Here is a 17,233-nt window from a genome sequence, read left to right as displayed (position 1 = left end):
GATAACGGTTCTGGGAGTTTCCTGGCCATGGACCCAAAATATCGATGTTTTGTTCCCCGAGCCACTTAGTTATCACTTTTTCCTTATGGCAAGGTGCTCCATCATGCGTGGAAAAGGCATTGTTTGTCACCAAACTGTTCCTGGATTGTGGGAGAAGTTGCTCTCGGAGGATTGTGTTGTACCATTTCTTATTCATGGCTGTGTTCTTAGGCAAAAGTGTGAGTGAGCCCACTCCCTTGCTGAGAAGCAACCCCACACATGAATGGTCTCAGGATGCTTTACTGTTGGCATGACACAGGACTGATGGTAGCACTCACCTTGTCTTCTCCGGACAAGCTTTTTTCCGGATGCCCCAAACAATCAGAAAGGGGATTCATCAGAGAAAATGACTTTACCCCAGTCCTCAGCAGTCCATCCCTGTACCTTTTGCAGAATATCAGTCTGTCCCTGATGTTTTTTCCTGGAGAGGAAGTCGCTTCTTTTCTGCCCTTCTTGACACCAGGCCATTCTCCAAAGTCTTTGCCTCACTGTGCGTGCAGATGCACTCACACCTGCCTGCTGCCATTCCTGAGCAAGCTCTGGTGGTGCCCCGATCCCGCAGCTGAATCAACTTTAGGAGACGGTCCTGGCGCTTGCTGGACTTTCTTGGGCGCCCTGGAAGCCTTCTTCACAACAATTGAACCGCTCTCCTTGAGTTTTGATGATCCGATAAATGGATGATTTAGGTGCAATCTTACTGGCAGCAATATTCTTGCTTGTAAGCCCTATTTGTGCAAAAAACAATGATGATGTTCATTGCAGGTAACCATGGGGACAAGATGGAAGATGATCAATGATTCCAAGCAGCCACCCTCCTTTTGAAGCTTCCAGTCTGTTATTCGAACTCAATCAGCATGAGACAGAGTGATCTCCAGCCTTGTCCTCGGCAACACTCACACCCTGTGTTAACGAGGAGAATCATGACATGATGTCAGCTGGTCCTTTTGTGGCAGCTGAAATGCAGTGGAAATGTTTTTTTGGATTCAGTTCAATTTGCATGGCCAAAGGAGACTTTGCATTAATTGCAATTCATCTGATCACTCTTCATTAACATTCTGGAATATATGCAAATTGCCATCATACAAACTGAGGCAGCAGCCTTTATGAAAATTAATATTTGTGTCCTCTCAAAACTTTTGGCCACGGACTGTAGACAGGCAGACAGACACAGACAGACAGGCAGGTAGGCAGACAGGACACATACGCAGACATACAGTCAGGCAGACAGACAGTGCCATTATACCTACTCCTCTGGCAATCAAAGTGATGAGCAGGGTTACTGCTGGCAGTAACTAGGAAACTCATTCAGCGGTGGGGCCTTCTTCTGCCTCCTATCTCTGGCCCATAATCTGTCTGTCCCCCAACCACAGCCACAGCCATCCAGTACGCTCACAAGGACCTGTGTCCATTACCTGGCCCTGCCCAACACCCACTGACCACCACTGTCCATCTGCAGGAGGGTGTGGTGCCCTGGGGGACCCTCCATGTTTCACGCCCAGTTAGATAGCTCAGACACAGGACAGAGGTGGACAGGTCCGTTTGGCCACCCCAGCATAGCCACAGAATGTCCAGAGAGCAGAATACAGGCCTCACTGGGTAATGATAGTCAGGCCCTAAGTTCCAGTCACGTTTTCAATGAAGCCTGATGAGGGTCTTTGTTTGGCTTCAATTAATAAACTGGAATCATCACAGGAATCTTCTCTGTTTGGGGTTTGCACTCAATATGCTCTATCTCTTCTCTCTCTCTCTCTCTCTCTCTCTCTCTCTCTCTCTCTCTCCTCTCTCTCTCCTCTCTCTCTCTCCTCTCTCTCTCTCTCTCTCTCTCTCTCTCTCTCTCTCTCTCTCTCTCTCTCTCTCTCTCCTCTCTCTTCTCTCTCTCTCTCTCTTCTCTCTCTCTCTCTTCTCTCTCTCTCTCTCTCTCTCTCTCTCTCTCTCTCTCTCTCTCTCTCTCTCTTCAGGTGTGAACTCCTTCCAGGTCTACATGGCCTATAAGGACTCTCTACCAGTGAGCACAGTGAGCGTAACAGTGTGCTAGCTGCCTACCAGACAACAACACATGGTTGTGTGAGCCCTACCTCCGCTCGTGCTTGCCAGAACATGTGAAACACGTCCGCGCCAAACTGTACATCTATGGAAAAAATGGACCATCGTCTGCCAAATCATGTGGCCTCATATAGAGGCACTGTGGTATTGGCTAGACTCGTGGTTAAACTGGAGCAGCCATGCCCAAGACTAGTTTAGCCATTGTTTTATAATAGCAGTGCTGGTTTCTATTTTCGTAGGTTTGATGTGTGTCGGAACTGTGAACCACTTCAATACTGAGTTATTCCATGTGTATTGTTCACTTATTTACTATGTCTATTCTGTTTCACTATGTTCTATTCATGTTATTACTATTCCATCATTTTTCTATGTTCTTTACAGTATATATGTCTATTCTTGTTATTAGTCATCAGTTTTCTAGCATGTTATTGTCTTACTATGTTCTATCATGTTATTTATATTCCTATTCATGTTATCACCATATGTTCTATTCAATGTTCTACTATGTTTCTATTCATGTTTTACACTGTTCTATTCATGGTATTTACTAGGTTCTATTCATCGTTCGTTAGTTCTATTATGTTTTACTAGTTCATATGTTTTACTATGTTCTAGTTCATGTTCATTACTCATTTCTTATTCATGTTGTCTTTACTTAGTATCAGTTTACATGTCATTTATTTACTATCAGTTCTTATATTCATGTTTATTACTATCTGTATTACTATTTCTATCGTTTTACCTAAGTTATAATCATGTTTTACTCATGGTTCTATATCATGTTTACTATGTTGTATTCATGTGATTACTATGTCTATTCATGTTTGCTGTACTATGTTCTCTATTCATGTTATTACTATGTTCCTTATGTTTTACTATTTCTATTCATGTATTATTAGTTAACTTGTTATTATTGTCATTACTATGTTTTACATGTTTCACTATTCATGTTATTATAGGTCTATCTGTTTACTATTTTATTCATGTTATTCTATGTTCTATTCATGTTGTTTTACTATTTATATTCATGTTTTTACTAGTTCTATTTATGTAGATTACTATGTTCTATTCATGTTTGTTACATATGTTATATTCATGTTTTACATATGTTCTATTCATGTTTACTATGGTTTCAGTTATTACTATGTCTATTATACATGTCTTTATTTATCTATTTCGATATTCAGTGTTGTACTAGTTCTATTCATGTCATTACTATGTTCCTATTCATGTTTACTAGTTTCTATCCATGTATAATTACTATGGTCTTATTCATGTTTTACTATGTTTACCTTTCATGTTTGTCTATAGTTCTATTCATGTTGATGTTTCTTATTTCATGTTAATTACTATGTTCTATTCGATTTTCTACTATAGTTCTGAATTATCTTTGTTCTAAGCTCTAATCATCTGTTTTTGTTCTTAAGTTCTAATCATGTTTTTCTTAAGTTCTAATCATGTTTCTACAGCTGTGATGAGAATCTTTACCTTCCTGGAGAGATGAGTGCATTGTGCAGTCCATGCTGAGAATGGAGAGATCATCGCCGAGAGTAACCCTTCTCACAACAAACCACCCACCCCCTTCCTCCTCTCCTCCCTAGTTTAACCTTGACCTTTATCCTACATTGTCATACATTTACTTGTTCCCCCAGACTAAACTGACTCCCATGTAGACTCTGTCAGAAGGGCAGGTGAAGTGGCTAGCGTGGCTATTGCAGGAGTCCACTGACAGTTAAATGTGTGATGCAGTTTATGTTAGTCTGTGTTATGACTGTAGCGTCCTGGGAGGAGCTGTGTGGGCCCTAATCAGCTGGCTGGACTCCCTCAGAGACTTAGGGTGTCTGGGATCGGTCTCAGGACAGTAAAGAGGCTTCCTTGCTGTCTGTGCGCCAGCGTTTAACCCACAACATAGTATCATGTCCCAACGATACCCCAAAGCAGTCCAGGGTGATATTGAGGTGAATGTGAGGGTGAATGTGAGGTTGATATGAGGGTGAATATGAGGGTGAATAGGCCACTAACTAAACCTCTATATCAGCCCGACAACAGATAACCACTCATCACTCTCTCCCAGCCCGGATCTCTCAATGCAGTGTGATAGAATGCAGGGTTCAATACTTCTGCCATCTTCTTTTTGGGGTGTGGTGTGTGTGTTTATGTGTGGGGTGTGTTGTGATATTATATATATATATATATATATTATACATTGTATGTATGTGTGATGTGTGTGTGTTGTGTGTGTGTGTGTGTGTGGGTGTTGTGTGTGTGTGTTGTGTGTGTGTGTGTGTGTGTGTGTGTGTGTGTGTGTGTGTGTCAGAGTTGGGGTGAATTAGTGTGAACATGGTCCCTCTGTTTGTCTGTCACAGAGCAGGCACGCATGCTGGAGATGGCATCACTGGACCAGAGGGACACGTGCTGAGCAGGCCAGAGGAGGTAGGCTGCTCTTACATATAAAAGTTGTGGGTGTGTGGTGTCTCTCTCTCTCTCTCTCTCTCTGTGGGTTTGTGCGCATGTGTCTTTCTCTGTGTGTGTGTGTCTCTCTCTCTCTCTCTCGGCTCTCTCTCTCTCTCTCTCTCTCCTCTCTCTCTCTCTCTCCCTCTTCTCTCTCTCTCTTCTCGTGTCTCTCTGGGTGCATTGTGTGCTTGTCTGTCTCGCTCTCTCTCTCTCTCTCTCTCTCTCTCTCTCTCTCTCTCTCTCTCTGTGTGTGTTTGTGCGTGTGTATCTCTCTGTGTGTGTGTGTGTCTCAGCTGAATTTTGCGGTTGGGGTGCCCAGGACGCCCCCGGGTGGGGTGCTTGGGACAGCCCCGGATGGGTTGCTCGGGACGCCTGGTTGGGGTGCTTGGGACGGCCCCGGGTGGGGTGCTCGGGACACCCGGGTGCACATGGGTTGTATTGTATGGCAGTCATGGACTAAATCAAGTTCAAGTGCACCGCTCTCCCTAGTAGTTATTTACTAGATATGCATAGCCATAAGTCATAGCCATAAGTCATAGCCATAAGTCATAGCCATAAGTCATAGCCATAAGTCATAGCCATAAGTCACAGCCATAAGTCACAGCCATAAGTCATAGCCATAAGTCACAGCCATAAGTCACAGCCATAAGTCATAGTCATAAGTCACAGCCATAAGTCATAATCATAAGTCACAGCCATGAGTCACAGCCATAAGTCATAGCCATAAGTCACAGCCATAAGTCACAGCCATAAGTCACAGCCATAAGTCACAGCCATAAGTAACAGCCATAAGTCATAGCCATAAGTTATAGCCATAACCTTACCAAGAGTACACCACAGGATATTACAGTGGCGACGAGAAGTGTTGATGTGAACCCAGTGAGGTATAAATACTTTTTCTCAGTTTCACCAACTACCAACGTCTTGGCTAACCAGCTAGCCTAACATCATCATGGTACTCATTGGACACATGTCTGTCGATATAAAGGAGGATTTTGATGAGTGACTGGCACTCTGGATGACTAATGATATTGCAGAGGAAAGTCAGTCATTGGTAGCAGGGCCTATGGATTGTTGAAAAGCTTGGTAGCCCCTAACAAACCGATCGATAAAGACTGAGGTTAGACTGATGATGAGGTTACCGAGGCACTGAGCACTCACTATAGGCCGCAGCCTTTGATCATAGCGGAAAGATTATGTTTACACCAACGTGATCAGAATGAGAGGGAAAGCATTGCTGTTTATGTTCCCCTTTTGCAAAAGTGGGAGGGAGAAATGGGCACCGAGCAAAAATGCTACTGTTGTGTAGAGAAATCCAACTCTCAGGACTGTAGATACGAGTGCTCAGAACTAGGACTAGTAGCGCAAGTGTGCMGGAAAGCTAAAAATAGCAACGAAGCAAAGATAATCACAGAAAGCAATGAGACAGGAGAAAATGCAGATGATGACATGGAACTGTTTTCAGTGTTCAGAGCGACTGACACTACTCAAGGAATTGTTCTTGAAGTGAAACTGAACAACACACCAGTTGAAATGCAAGTAGACACAGGAACTACAGTCACCATCATCTCAGAGAGCATGTAGGCTTTAGCACACATCCCACTGGAGAAAACACAAATGCAATACCACTGCTCAGCAGACTCACAGTACCAGTGCAGTACACGATGCAATGCGCAAAGCTACCACTAATGGTCGCCAAAGGCAACAAATGAGCAGTACCAGGGAGAAACCGGTTAAAACACATCCGGTTAGACTGGGAGAGCATTTTTCCAAGTGAATGACAAAAAAGCCACTGTTCCTCAACAAAGTGTTGGAGAAACACAATCAGGTTTTCAAAGAGGGTTTAGGCCTGATCTATGAGTTCAAAACGGACATCAAGATGAAACCAGAGGCCAACCCAAAGTTTCACAAGCCAGGCCCTGTTCCTTACACCTTTACGAGAAAAGGTGGAAAAAGAGCTGAAAAGACTGGAGGGGGAGAACATAATCACCAAGTTACATCGTGGAGTACCTAGGCCACAGAAAAGAAGCCCATTGTGGAGGCTGCATGTCTTAAAATGATCACATAACTCAGATATTTTCTAGCCCTGTTGAACTACTATGGCTGTTTCCTGGCAAACAAGTCTACCGTACTGAAGCCCTTCCACGAGCTGCTACAAACAGTGGCAATGGAAAAAACAGAGCAAAGATGTCTTCCACAAAAGTAAGTGGATGTTACTGGACAGTCAGTGTTTGGTGCACTATGACACCAAGAGACCCTTACGCTTGTGATGCCTCGTTGTAAGGGGTTGGAGCAGTGATTTTACATGTTTTTGAGAACGGGGACTAAAAGACCCATAGCATTTGCCTCCTGAACCCTCAGTTCTAGTGAGAAAAACTAGGAGCAGATAGAGAAATAAGGGTTGGCTCTGATCTTTGGAGTTAAGGAATTTCACAAGTATCTTTATGGCCGCAGATTTACTTTTTATTTCCAGATACCAAACCACTCCTGTCCATCTTCGGACCGAAGACAGCCTACTCTGTCAACCTCAAGAATGCCACCATTCTATCAGCCTACCGTTATGACATCGAATACCACTGCTCAGCCGATCACTTAAATGCTGACACATTATCCTGGCTACCACTGGACGGAACGGAGGCACCGGAAACGGCTGGTAATGTCTTCTACTTTGCAGCGTGGGACGACATACCACTTCAAGCCACAGACATTGCCATGGGGACAAAGAGAGACACTGTGTTGTTCAAAGTGTTGGATTTCACACTGCATGGCTGGCCAAGCTATGTAGAAAGATAGGAGCTATAGGGATACTTTACCAGAAGACTGCAGCTATCAACTGACAAAGGCTGTCTACTCTGGGGTTGCAGAGTAATCATACCCACAGAAAAGCGAGGTTACTCAACGACCTGCATAAGGAGCATCCTGGAATGTGCTGCATGAAGGCCCTGGCACAAAACCATGTGTGGTGGCCAGCTAAAGACCTTGGAAACAAAGTAAACAATGTGACATTTGTATGTCAGTGAGGAACCTGCCGAACCCTGCAACGCTACACTGATACGGAAATGGCCAAGTCGAGAGTGGCAGCTTTTACACATTGGAATTTGCAGAGGAGGATCAACTTCATTTCCTTGTGCTGATTGACAGCCATTCAAAATGGATTGAAGTGGAGATACCTTGTCAATTGTACAACTGAATGCATTCAACTGAAATGTGTCTTCTGCATTTAACCCAACCCCTCTGAATCAGAGAGGTGCGGGGTGCTGCCATAATCAACGTCCACGTCTCCGGCACCCGGGGAACAGTGGGTTAACTGCCTTGCTCAGGGGAAGAACGACAGATTTTTACCTTGTCAGCTCTGGGATTTAATCCAGCAACCTTTCATTCACTGGCCCAACGCTCTAACCACTAGGCTACCTGGCAGTAGTAGACATTGCCAGTCCAGGGTTAGTTTAATCTGTTCAGAGACTAATTGATTGTTCTGTCTGTCTTCGTCTGCCTGTCTGTCTGTCTGCGTGTGTGTGTGTGTGTCGCTGTCTATCTGTCCATTCCCCCCCATCTAGCTGGAGGCAGAGGCTGTGTTCCGCGCCATCACCATTGCCAGCCAGACCAACTGTCCCCTGTATGTGACCAGGGTCATGAGCAAGAGTGCTGCCGACATCATCTCACAGGCCAGGAAAAAAGGTACACGGGTTTCCAGTGTGGCTGTGATTGTGCTTTAATTACCGTATCAAGAAGGCAGCTAACTTAGATATTTGTTAGTCACAATGAATGCATAGAAAGAAGATAATCTACCTTTCATATCAGAACACGAGAGCTGTCCCCAGGTGATAAGTTAGAGATTCATCTCAAAACGGGCCTTACCCGCATGTCCCTTGGAGGTAGTTGTCCTCACCTCTTAGTGCAACTTCGCTGCTGCCTCTTAAACTCTTCTGTTCTGTAAGAGGATTGGAATGCACCTATGCCCTTATGTGCTGATCCTAGTGTCTTGGTTCACACCCTAGATTTACACTATAGGTCTGGTCTGGTAGACACACCGGATAGAAGAAGGCCCGTTTTGAGATGAATCCCTAACTTATCACCCGGGGCTCGCCGTAGCAAACTGTCAGAAAACCTGTCTCTGCCATTCATCAGGAGCCCACGGCGGAGCAGGGAGAGAGAGTAGGCCTSTTGTACGTGATGGAGAGAAAGATATACACTTTCTGAACTGAGAAGAAAAAGAGAGGAAGGGAAAGATGCATGTCCTCATGTAGGAAGCATGTAAGGGTCACTCGGTGCTCCCAAGAGGCCTTGTTTTCATCACTGGCTGGTCCCATTCCTCAGCGCTGACATCCGATTCGTCATGTCAAAGCCCAGAGAGGGAAAGAGACTTGCAAATAGCAACAGGAAAGTTAAACATGAAGCAAGGTTGAGACCATCCAATCTTTCCTACAATCTGCTTTAGCTGGATCAGCTGACCTTTTAGTTCTGTTAGATTCTCCCTTTAGGTCTTATGTTTCAAGCTTTATTTGTCATATTCACAACTACAGTGAAATGCTTAACTTGCAAGCCCTTCCCAACAGTGCAATATTCAATATCAAAATTTAAAAAAAATTAAACCCAGGAAAAATAAAGGAAGAAAAAAATKGAGAATGTAAGCTATACATGTTTACAGGGTCAGTGCCAGTACCAAATAGAAAATGTGCAAGGATACTAGACATTGTACATTTGCTACTGGCTTTGACCTGGGATAAACCTATCAAGTTAACGAGTGAGTACATTTTTAGAAGCATGAGGTGAGTTGATTTAATGTAGTCTCATCCTGGGTGTTAATATCTTTTCCCCAGGTAACGTTGTGTTCGGCGAGCCAATCACGGCCAGCCTTGGGACTGACGGGACACACTATTGGAGCAAGAACTGGGCCAAGGCTGCCTCCTTTGTGACATCACCCCCCCTCAGCCCGGACCCCACCACCCCAGACTACCTGAACACATTACTGGCCAGGTAAAGAGCTCCCCCTGTTGACTGTATGACACTCCACTGACCTAGCATGTCCTCGCTGCATCAAACACGTTAGACTGATAGGGTTCTGGAGGCGCTTCTAACCTCATGATGGATTTATTATTTATTCAACCTTTATTTTGACAGGGAGTCATGCTGAGACCAAGGTCTCTTTTATAGATCAATACACACTGTACACATCAATATACACTATACACATCAATATACACTATACACATCAATAGACTTCAAAATACACATCAATATTCACGTCAATATACACATCAATATACACTATACACATCAATAGACATCAAAATACACATCAATATACAGTATACACATCAATATACACATCGGTATACACATCAATATACACATCGATATACACTGTACACATCAATATACACTATACACACCAATATACACATCGGTATACACATCAATATACACATCGATATACACTGTACACATCAATATACACTATACACATCAATATACACATCAATAGACATCAAAATACACATAAATATACACATTGATATACACTGTACACATCAATAGACACATCAATATACACTGTACACATCAATATACACATATGGTTGCACGAGTTGGTGTGTTTGTCTGTTAGGAAAGTTAGAGTGCTCTGTAAGAAAGGGAAGACAGCTATAACTGGTAGGAGGAGACCTTGGCACTTGACTCAGAGTAATCGATCTACTTTAGTCGCAGCTCTGCTGTGTTGTCTGAGCTATTCCAGTTGTATGTGAGCTTTTTCAGCTTTTCTGTATGGAATAAACATTTCCCGGTTTGACCGGGAAGGTGTAACGCTTCTCGTGGGCTGAAGGAAGAGTGGACCAAGGTGCAGCGTTTAAAGTCTTCATGATTTAATCCAACAAAACCAAATCGAACAAAAACAACAAACAGGAGAACGAAAGCGAAACAGTTCTGTCTGGTGCAGACACAAAACAGAAAACAACTACCCACAACTACCCACCAAACCAAAATAGAGACATAAGAAGGATCTCTAAGGTCAGGGCGTGACAGCAGGGAGGGCTGAGCGTCTGTAGGTTGTAGTTTTTTCCCCTTAAATGAAGCCTAGACAACCAGGTGAGGGGAGTTCCTTACTAATCATAATTCATCAGTCATGTTCAAGGGAGGAGCGAAAACCCGCAGGCACTCGGCCCTCCGTGGAATGAGTTTGACACGTGTGCCTTAAGGGATCGTAGATCACAGCTATGATGTAAAGCAATTATTTCAGGTCTGAAGCAGTACCTGTGGAAGAGGTACTCTGGAAGAGTTTCATAATTGAATCTGTTGCTGAAAGCCACTGTTGTGTGCGATGTACAACATACTGCATCTCAACACATTTCTTACTACTGTTCTAGCATGTTTCAGCTGCAAAGCCATGGCTAAGTTGTTACTCTCTGTCTCTCTCTTTTCTCGCTCTTTCTCGCTCTCTTCTCTCTCGCTCTTTCTCTCGCTCTCTCTCTTTCACTTTCTCTCTCTTTAATTTTCTCTTTCTCTCTCTTTCACTTTTTCTCTCTCTCTCTTTTCTCTCTATCTCCCTCCCTCCCTCCCAGTGGTGACCTGAATGTGACTGGTAGTGCCCACTGCACCTTCAGCGTGGCCCAGAAGGCCATAGGGAAGGATGACTTCACTCAGATCCCTGAGGGTGTGAACGGAGTGGAGGAGAGGATGTCCCTCATCTGGGAGAAGGCTGTGGTGAGGATGGATGGGTGGACACCTGTCTGCATGGCATATGTCTTTCTCTCTTTCTTTGGTTGTGTCCAAAATGGCACTCTATTCCCTTTATAGTCCACTAATTTTGACATGGGCCCATATGGCTCTGGTCAAAAGTAGTGTACAATATAGGGAATAGGGTGCTATTTAGGATGCATACTCCTACCTAGTCGGTATTCATGTCATAATAATGAATTCCCCTCGACCACACCCACAAATTGGGGGAAAAAATAACATTCTTTCCCATTGACYCCCAGTGTAAAAGAGACAACTTTGTTGACTATTTTTTGTTCTACTTAAATTGTGGGGACCTAGTGTCCAAGATGGTTACACGTAGTTATATGTGTGGAAACATTTCATCACAGGTAAGACATTTAACTTGTTTAGTATAGTCCGTTTGTTACTCCACTCACTACTATAGTCCATTTGTTACTCCACTCACGACTTGTAGCTATATAGTCTGTTTGTTTGTGTTGTTGGTCTTGGCTAGCTTAATGTTCTGGTCGGTWKCTAACTAGCACTCAGTCACATGGCTGCTAGCACGTCATGAAAAGAGGCATGAGGGAAGCCCTACAATATTATATTTGTCTAAGTAGTGAGAACACTCAGGAGCAGGCAATGTTAAAAAGTAATCTTTAGACATGTCGTACTTTTCTTTTATATAGTTTTGTAACTGAGTAAAACAAGCAGACAACAAGAACATGATTTAAGAAAAGGTCAAGTTTCTGCTGTGAGTCAAGGTGGGCGGGGCCACAGCATTCTATTTAATACCGACTGGGACTATCCTGTTTCTTTCTTTCATGTCCTTATTTTCTCAGCTTCGCTAGCCCTCACTAACCCTCTCTTTTACTAACCCTCTTAGCTACTCTGAGTACTCCACTTCCTCCAGTTTATGCTGCACATTCTCCACAGTTCACTGCAGCTCCTCCTCTCTCCTCTTCCCTAATACATCCTGGTAGTGTGGTTTAGTGATATCTCTGGATCTATCCCCCCAGCCGTTCACCCTGCTTACAGAATTAAACAGTATAGATCTCTATCTATCTCTGGGTCTTTCCCCCTGCTTACAGAATAAAACAGTGTGTATCTCTTTTTTTTCTCCTTAATTATTTTTCTTGCTCTTGAACTCAGACTTGGTTTTGTATTTTCTTGACAGCTGTGTTATGAATGAAGAGTTGTGGTGCAGCTTTACCTCAGAATTATTCACACTGGTCTACCTTAAGACAAAAAACACATGGTCTCAGCTCTAGCATTGACTGTGTGTGTGTGTGTGTGTGTGTGTGTNTGTGTGTGTGTGTGTGTGTGTGTGTGTGTTCTTGCGCTTGACTACAAGAGTACCCTCACCCACCAGTCAGCTGTAAAAGCGTCTTTGTTTAGCTAGCACTTCACCATTATAACATTTTGAAGTCACCTTTTTTTCCTGCTCACTCAGACCACTGGCAAGATGGACGAGAACATGTTTGTTGCCGTGACGAGCACCAACGCCGCCAAGATCCTAAACCTGTACCCCCGTAAGGGACGGATAGCTGTGGGCTCCGATGCTGACCTGGTCATTTGGGACTCAGATGCTGTCCGCACCATCACCGCCAAGACGCACAATTCGGTAAGAGGTCAAAGGCTAGGGGTGAATAAAGTTTCAGTGACCTTTCAGTTTCTCAGAAGGGAAATGAAGTCCCTGTAGACTCCCTGCGCACAGGAGCCCAGAGCGTACACTACAGTGCAGGGTTAAACAGAGGAAGTGTCTGCTCAGGAAATCAAGCATTCTGCACTTCCTGCTGCAGGCACAGAGAACGAGGGAGTGAGAGAGAGAGAGACACAGAGACCTCAGAGAAAAGCAGAATAGTACGATGAAGAGGTGTGGAAAGACAGAAACACAGAGAGAGATATAGAACGACAAAGAGAGGGAGAGAAAKAAAGAGCTGGAAAAAGATTGGACAAGTTTTCAATGTCTTTTCCATACGTGGAAAAGATCCAACGAGACCCAAGGTTTTTACATAATGATGTCACCTTCTCGTTTCCTGCTTGTAGCCCCTCCAGACWACAAAACAAGCACATAAGAACACAGAACATAAGAACAGGGGCTCCTGTCCATGTTAATGATGGCTACAGTGATCTATTGGGCACAGTAGTTAAGTGCTTTACAACCTGTGTATCCCTTCCTCTGTAGTAAATACAAGTATCCCATTATCTGAAATGTTTGATCTGGTTAGCTTTGTATATGTTGTTGCAGATAGAACCCGGCMGTGACATCATACTTGGCAGATGTGGAGCCATTATGTCCAGTCCAGAGGAGGCTGGTGGGAGAAGCTATAGGAGGACCGGCTCATGGTAATGGCTGGAATGGAATCAGTGGAATGGAGTTTCCATATGTTTGCTGTACCATTCCATTAATTCCATTCCAGTCTTTACAATGAGCCCGTCTTCTTATAGCTCTTCCCACCAGCCTCCTCTGGTCCTGTCCTGGCCTGAATCTGGAAAAACAGCAGGGCCGTGTGCATAGGAACACACAGACCATAGAAGAGAGCGGGCAACAGATTGCAAAAAAATATGTAGAGAGAGACAGAATGATAGACGGAATAAGAGAGTTTAGTGGCAGGAGAATAGAGAGAGGGGGAATGGATCAGAGATGACCAGCGAGAGTGAAAGAGAGTAGAAAGAAAGTGGGAGAGAGAGAGAGAGCTAGAGAAAGAGAAGATAAATTGGTAGAGAGGGAGAGAGTGCTAGAGAAAGAGGAAGTGTTAGGGAGAGAAGGAGAGACAGTGCTAGAAAAAGAGGGAGAGAAAGTGGTAGAGAGGGAGAGAGTGCGTGTGATAGAGGAAGTGTTAGGGAGAGAAGGAGAGACAGTGCTAGAAAAAGAGGGAGAGAAAGTGGTAGAGAGGGAGAGAGTGCTAGAGAAAGAGGAAGTGTTAGGGAGAGAAGGAGAGACAGTGCTAGAAAAAGAGGGAGAGAAAGTGGTAGAGAGGGAGAGAGTGCGTAGAGAGAGTGATGCGTGGAGTCATTAGCTCCAGCTGTGCGATGGCAGCTGTTTGTCTTTAAATGCCAAAAGGAGGCATATGAGAAACAGGCCGACTGGATGATGTGGAGGAGGTGGAGAAGGAGGGTTATTTATCTCTCTTCTCCCACACATGTTGTTAATTAAGGCAGAACCATGGTCTCATCTCTACAGAGACGGCCTGCCTGCCTACCAAGCCGCCCGCCAACCCGCCTCCTCTTTTCCTCTGTCCCCACAGCCAAACTGGGCCTGTGTGTCCCATGACTCTACTTAGCTCTCCCTCAATAAGCTCTACGTCTCACTACAACACATAGAATGGCCTCTCATCAGACCAGTTTTAAGAGCAATATGTCCAAATCTGATTTACTTTAGTGGAATTAGCCGGCTCTTCATCTGAATAAGTGTGTCAGCTCATAATGTAAATCACAGACAGTCTTTGGTGCGTGAGGTCATGTGTTTCAGAGACTGTTTCTTTTTTCTTGACCTTCTGAGTCCACAAAGACACACCGATGTAAACTCATGTAAACTCTCCGGCGCCATTTGTGTCAGACGAGTGACTGTCAGACTGCAGAAATACTGGAAATAGTTGTGTTTACGTGGGAGCTGGTTGCTTCTGCATCGCTGTACTGTCATTTCCTCCGCTTGAGAGTTATGAGCACTTGAAAGTTCCTGCAGCTGCTCATCGGTTGTATAACTGGATTGTGCTTGTGAATCTCTACAGTAAGTAACGGCAGCATAACAGACTGTACTGGGGTGCAACGGGGAAAAGTAGGCTTGATAAATCTAGAGTTTTTGTTTTTGTAATTTGTCATTCTCCTCTCTTTTGTTGGCCTAGCATCACTGACCAAGACATACAATATCCACTTAAAGATGCACTATGCAGAAATCCGCCATTTCCTGGTTGCAACAATTATAATAGTTCACCTAATTTCAGTTTATGTGACAAAAAAAGAAAGTTTAGTGTAGAGAATCATTGTACCATTTTAAACCGCTGTGAAAAATATTTTCCATAACTACAAATATTGTATTTTCAGCTGTTGGAAGCTGGTGTACAAAACCCAAACACACATTGAACCGATACATCAGATGACCTGATCGCTGAACATCTTATTCCAAAYTCATGGGCATTAATATGGAGTTGGTCCCACTCTTCTGGGAAGGCTTTCCACTAGATGTTGGAACATTGCTGTGGGGACTTGCTTCCATTCAGCCACAAGAGTATTAGTGAGGTTGGGCACTGATGTTGGGTGAATAGGCCTGGCTCGCAGTCAGCGTTCCAATTCATCCCAAAGGTGTTCGATGAGGTTGAGGTCAGGGCTATGTGCAGGGCAGTCAAGTTCTTCCACACCGATCTCGACAAACCATTTCTGTATGGACCTCACTTGGTGCATTGTCATGCTGAAACAGGAAAGGACCTTGCCCAAACYGATGCCACAAAGTTGGAAGCACAGAATCGTCTAGAATGTCATTGTATGCTGTAGAGTTAAGATTTCCCTTCACTGGAACTAAGGGACCTAGCCCGAACCATGAAAAACAGCCCCAGACCATTATTCCTCCACCACCAAACTTTACAGTTGGCACTATGCATTGGGGCAGGTAGCATTCTCCTGGCATCTGCCAAACCCAGATTTGTCCGTTGGACTGCCAGATGGTGAAGCGTGATTCATCACTCCAGAGAACGGATTTACACTGCTCCAGAGTCCAGCCGACACTTGGCATTGCGCATGGTGATCTTAGGCTTGGTGATCTTAGGCTTTCCATGGCTGCTCGGCCATGGAAACCAATTTCATGAAGCTTTCCTTGACGAGCAGTTCTTGTGCTGACATTGCTTCCAGAGGCAGTTTGTACCTTGGTAGTGAGTGTTACAACCGAGGACAGGCGATTTCTACACACTACTCACTTCAGCACAAGGCGGTCCCGTTCTGTGAGCTTGTGTGGCCTGTCACTTTGCGGCTGAGCCATTGTTACTCCTAGACGTTTCCACTTGACAATAAAAGCACTTACAGTTGACCGTGGCAGCTCTAGCAGAGCAGAAATTTTATGAACTGACTTGTTGGAAAGGTGACATCCTATGATGGTGCCACATTGAAAGTCACTGAGCTCATCAGTAAGGCCATTCTTCTGCCAATGTTTGTCTATGGAGATTGCCTGGCTTTGTGCTCGATTTTATACACCTGTCAGCAACGGGTGTGGTTGAAATAGCCGAATCCACTAATTTGAAGGGGTCCACATACTTTTGTATATCTAGTGTGTACTGCTTCTTAGACTTGCTTTCTTTCAATGAGAATGACAGATCTATAACTCAGTTTTATGTGAATATGGTGGGGTCACACAAAAGTTATATATTTCAGCTTTAATGTATAACGTGTTTGACTCTGCGTGTGTTTGACTCTGTGTGTGTTTGACTCTGTGTGTGTTTGACTCTGTGTGTGTTTGACTCTGTGTGTGTTTGACGATGTGTTGATTTGACTCTGTGTGTGTTTCACTTTGTGTGTGTTTGACTCTGCGTGTGTTTGACGATGTGTTGGTTTGACTCTGTGTGTGTTTGAATGTGTTTGACTCTGTGTGTGTTTGACTCTGTGTGTGTTTGACGATGTGTTGATTTGACTCTGTGTGTGTTTGACTTTGTGTGTGTTTGACTCTGCGTGTGTTTGACGATGTGTTGGTTTGACTCTGTGTGTGTTTGAATGTGTTTGACTTTGTGTGTGTTTGACTCTGTGTGTGTTTGTATGTGTTTGACTTTGTGTGTGTGCACGTGTGCCTGCAGTCATGTCTATGCTTGTGTGTATTCCAGGCTGCTGAGTACAATGTGTTTGAGGGCATGGAGCTSCGTGGTGCCCCCTCGGTGGTGATCTGCCAGGGGAAGCTGGTGCTGGAGGATGGGAACCTGCACGCCACCTCCGGGGTCGGCCGCTTCATCCCCTGCACCCCCTTCCCGGACTTTGCTTACAAGCGCATCAAGGCCAGGAAGCAGGTAAAAGATGCTCGCCT

The 17,233-nt window shown here is 44.3% G+C and overlaps 1 protein-coding gene across 1 annotated transcript in view; it reads left to right on the top strand.

The window, feature by feature from the left end:
• dpysl3 (dihydropyrimidinase like 3) overlaps positions 1–17,233 on the top strand; it is a 47,609-nt gene that overhangs the window by 20,560 nt on the left and 9,816 nt on the right. The window contains 9 exon segments of the mRNA XM_070434318.1: positions 1,998–2,067; positions 3,562–3,632; positions 4,449–4,466; positions 4,469–4,515; positions 8,094–8,214; positions 9,357–9,513; positions 11,094–11,235; positions 12,683–12,853; positions 17,037–17,216. Coding sequence (XP_070290419.1) covers positions 1,998–2,067; positions 3,562–3,632; positions 4,449–4,466; positions 4,469–4,515; positions 8,094–8,214; positions 9,357–9,513; positions 11,094–11,235; positions 12,683–12,853; positions 17,037–17,216 — 977 coding nt within the window.

The sequence above is a fragment of the Salvelinus sp. IW2-2015 genome, linkage group LG23, assembly GCF_002910315.2.
Source record: "Salvelinus sp. IW2-2015 linkage group LG23, ASM291031v2, whole genome shotgun sequence".
Lineage (NCBI taxonomy): Eukaryota > Metazoa > Chordata > Actinopteri > Salmoniformes > Salmonidae > Salvelinus > Salvelinus sp. IW2-2015.
Note: the sequence above shows the minus strand (reverse complement) of the source record. Positions and strands in the feature narration are given on the sequence as shown.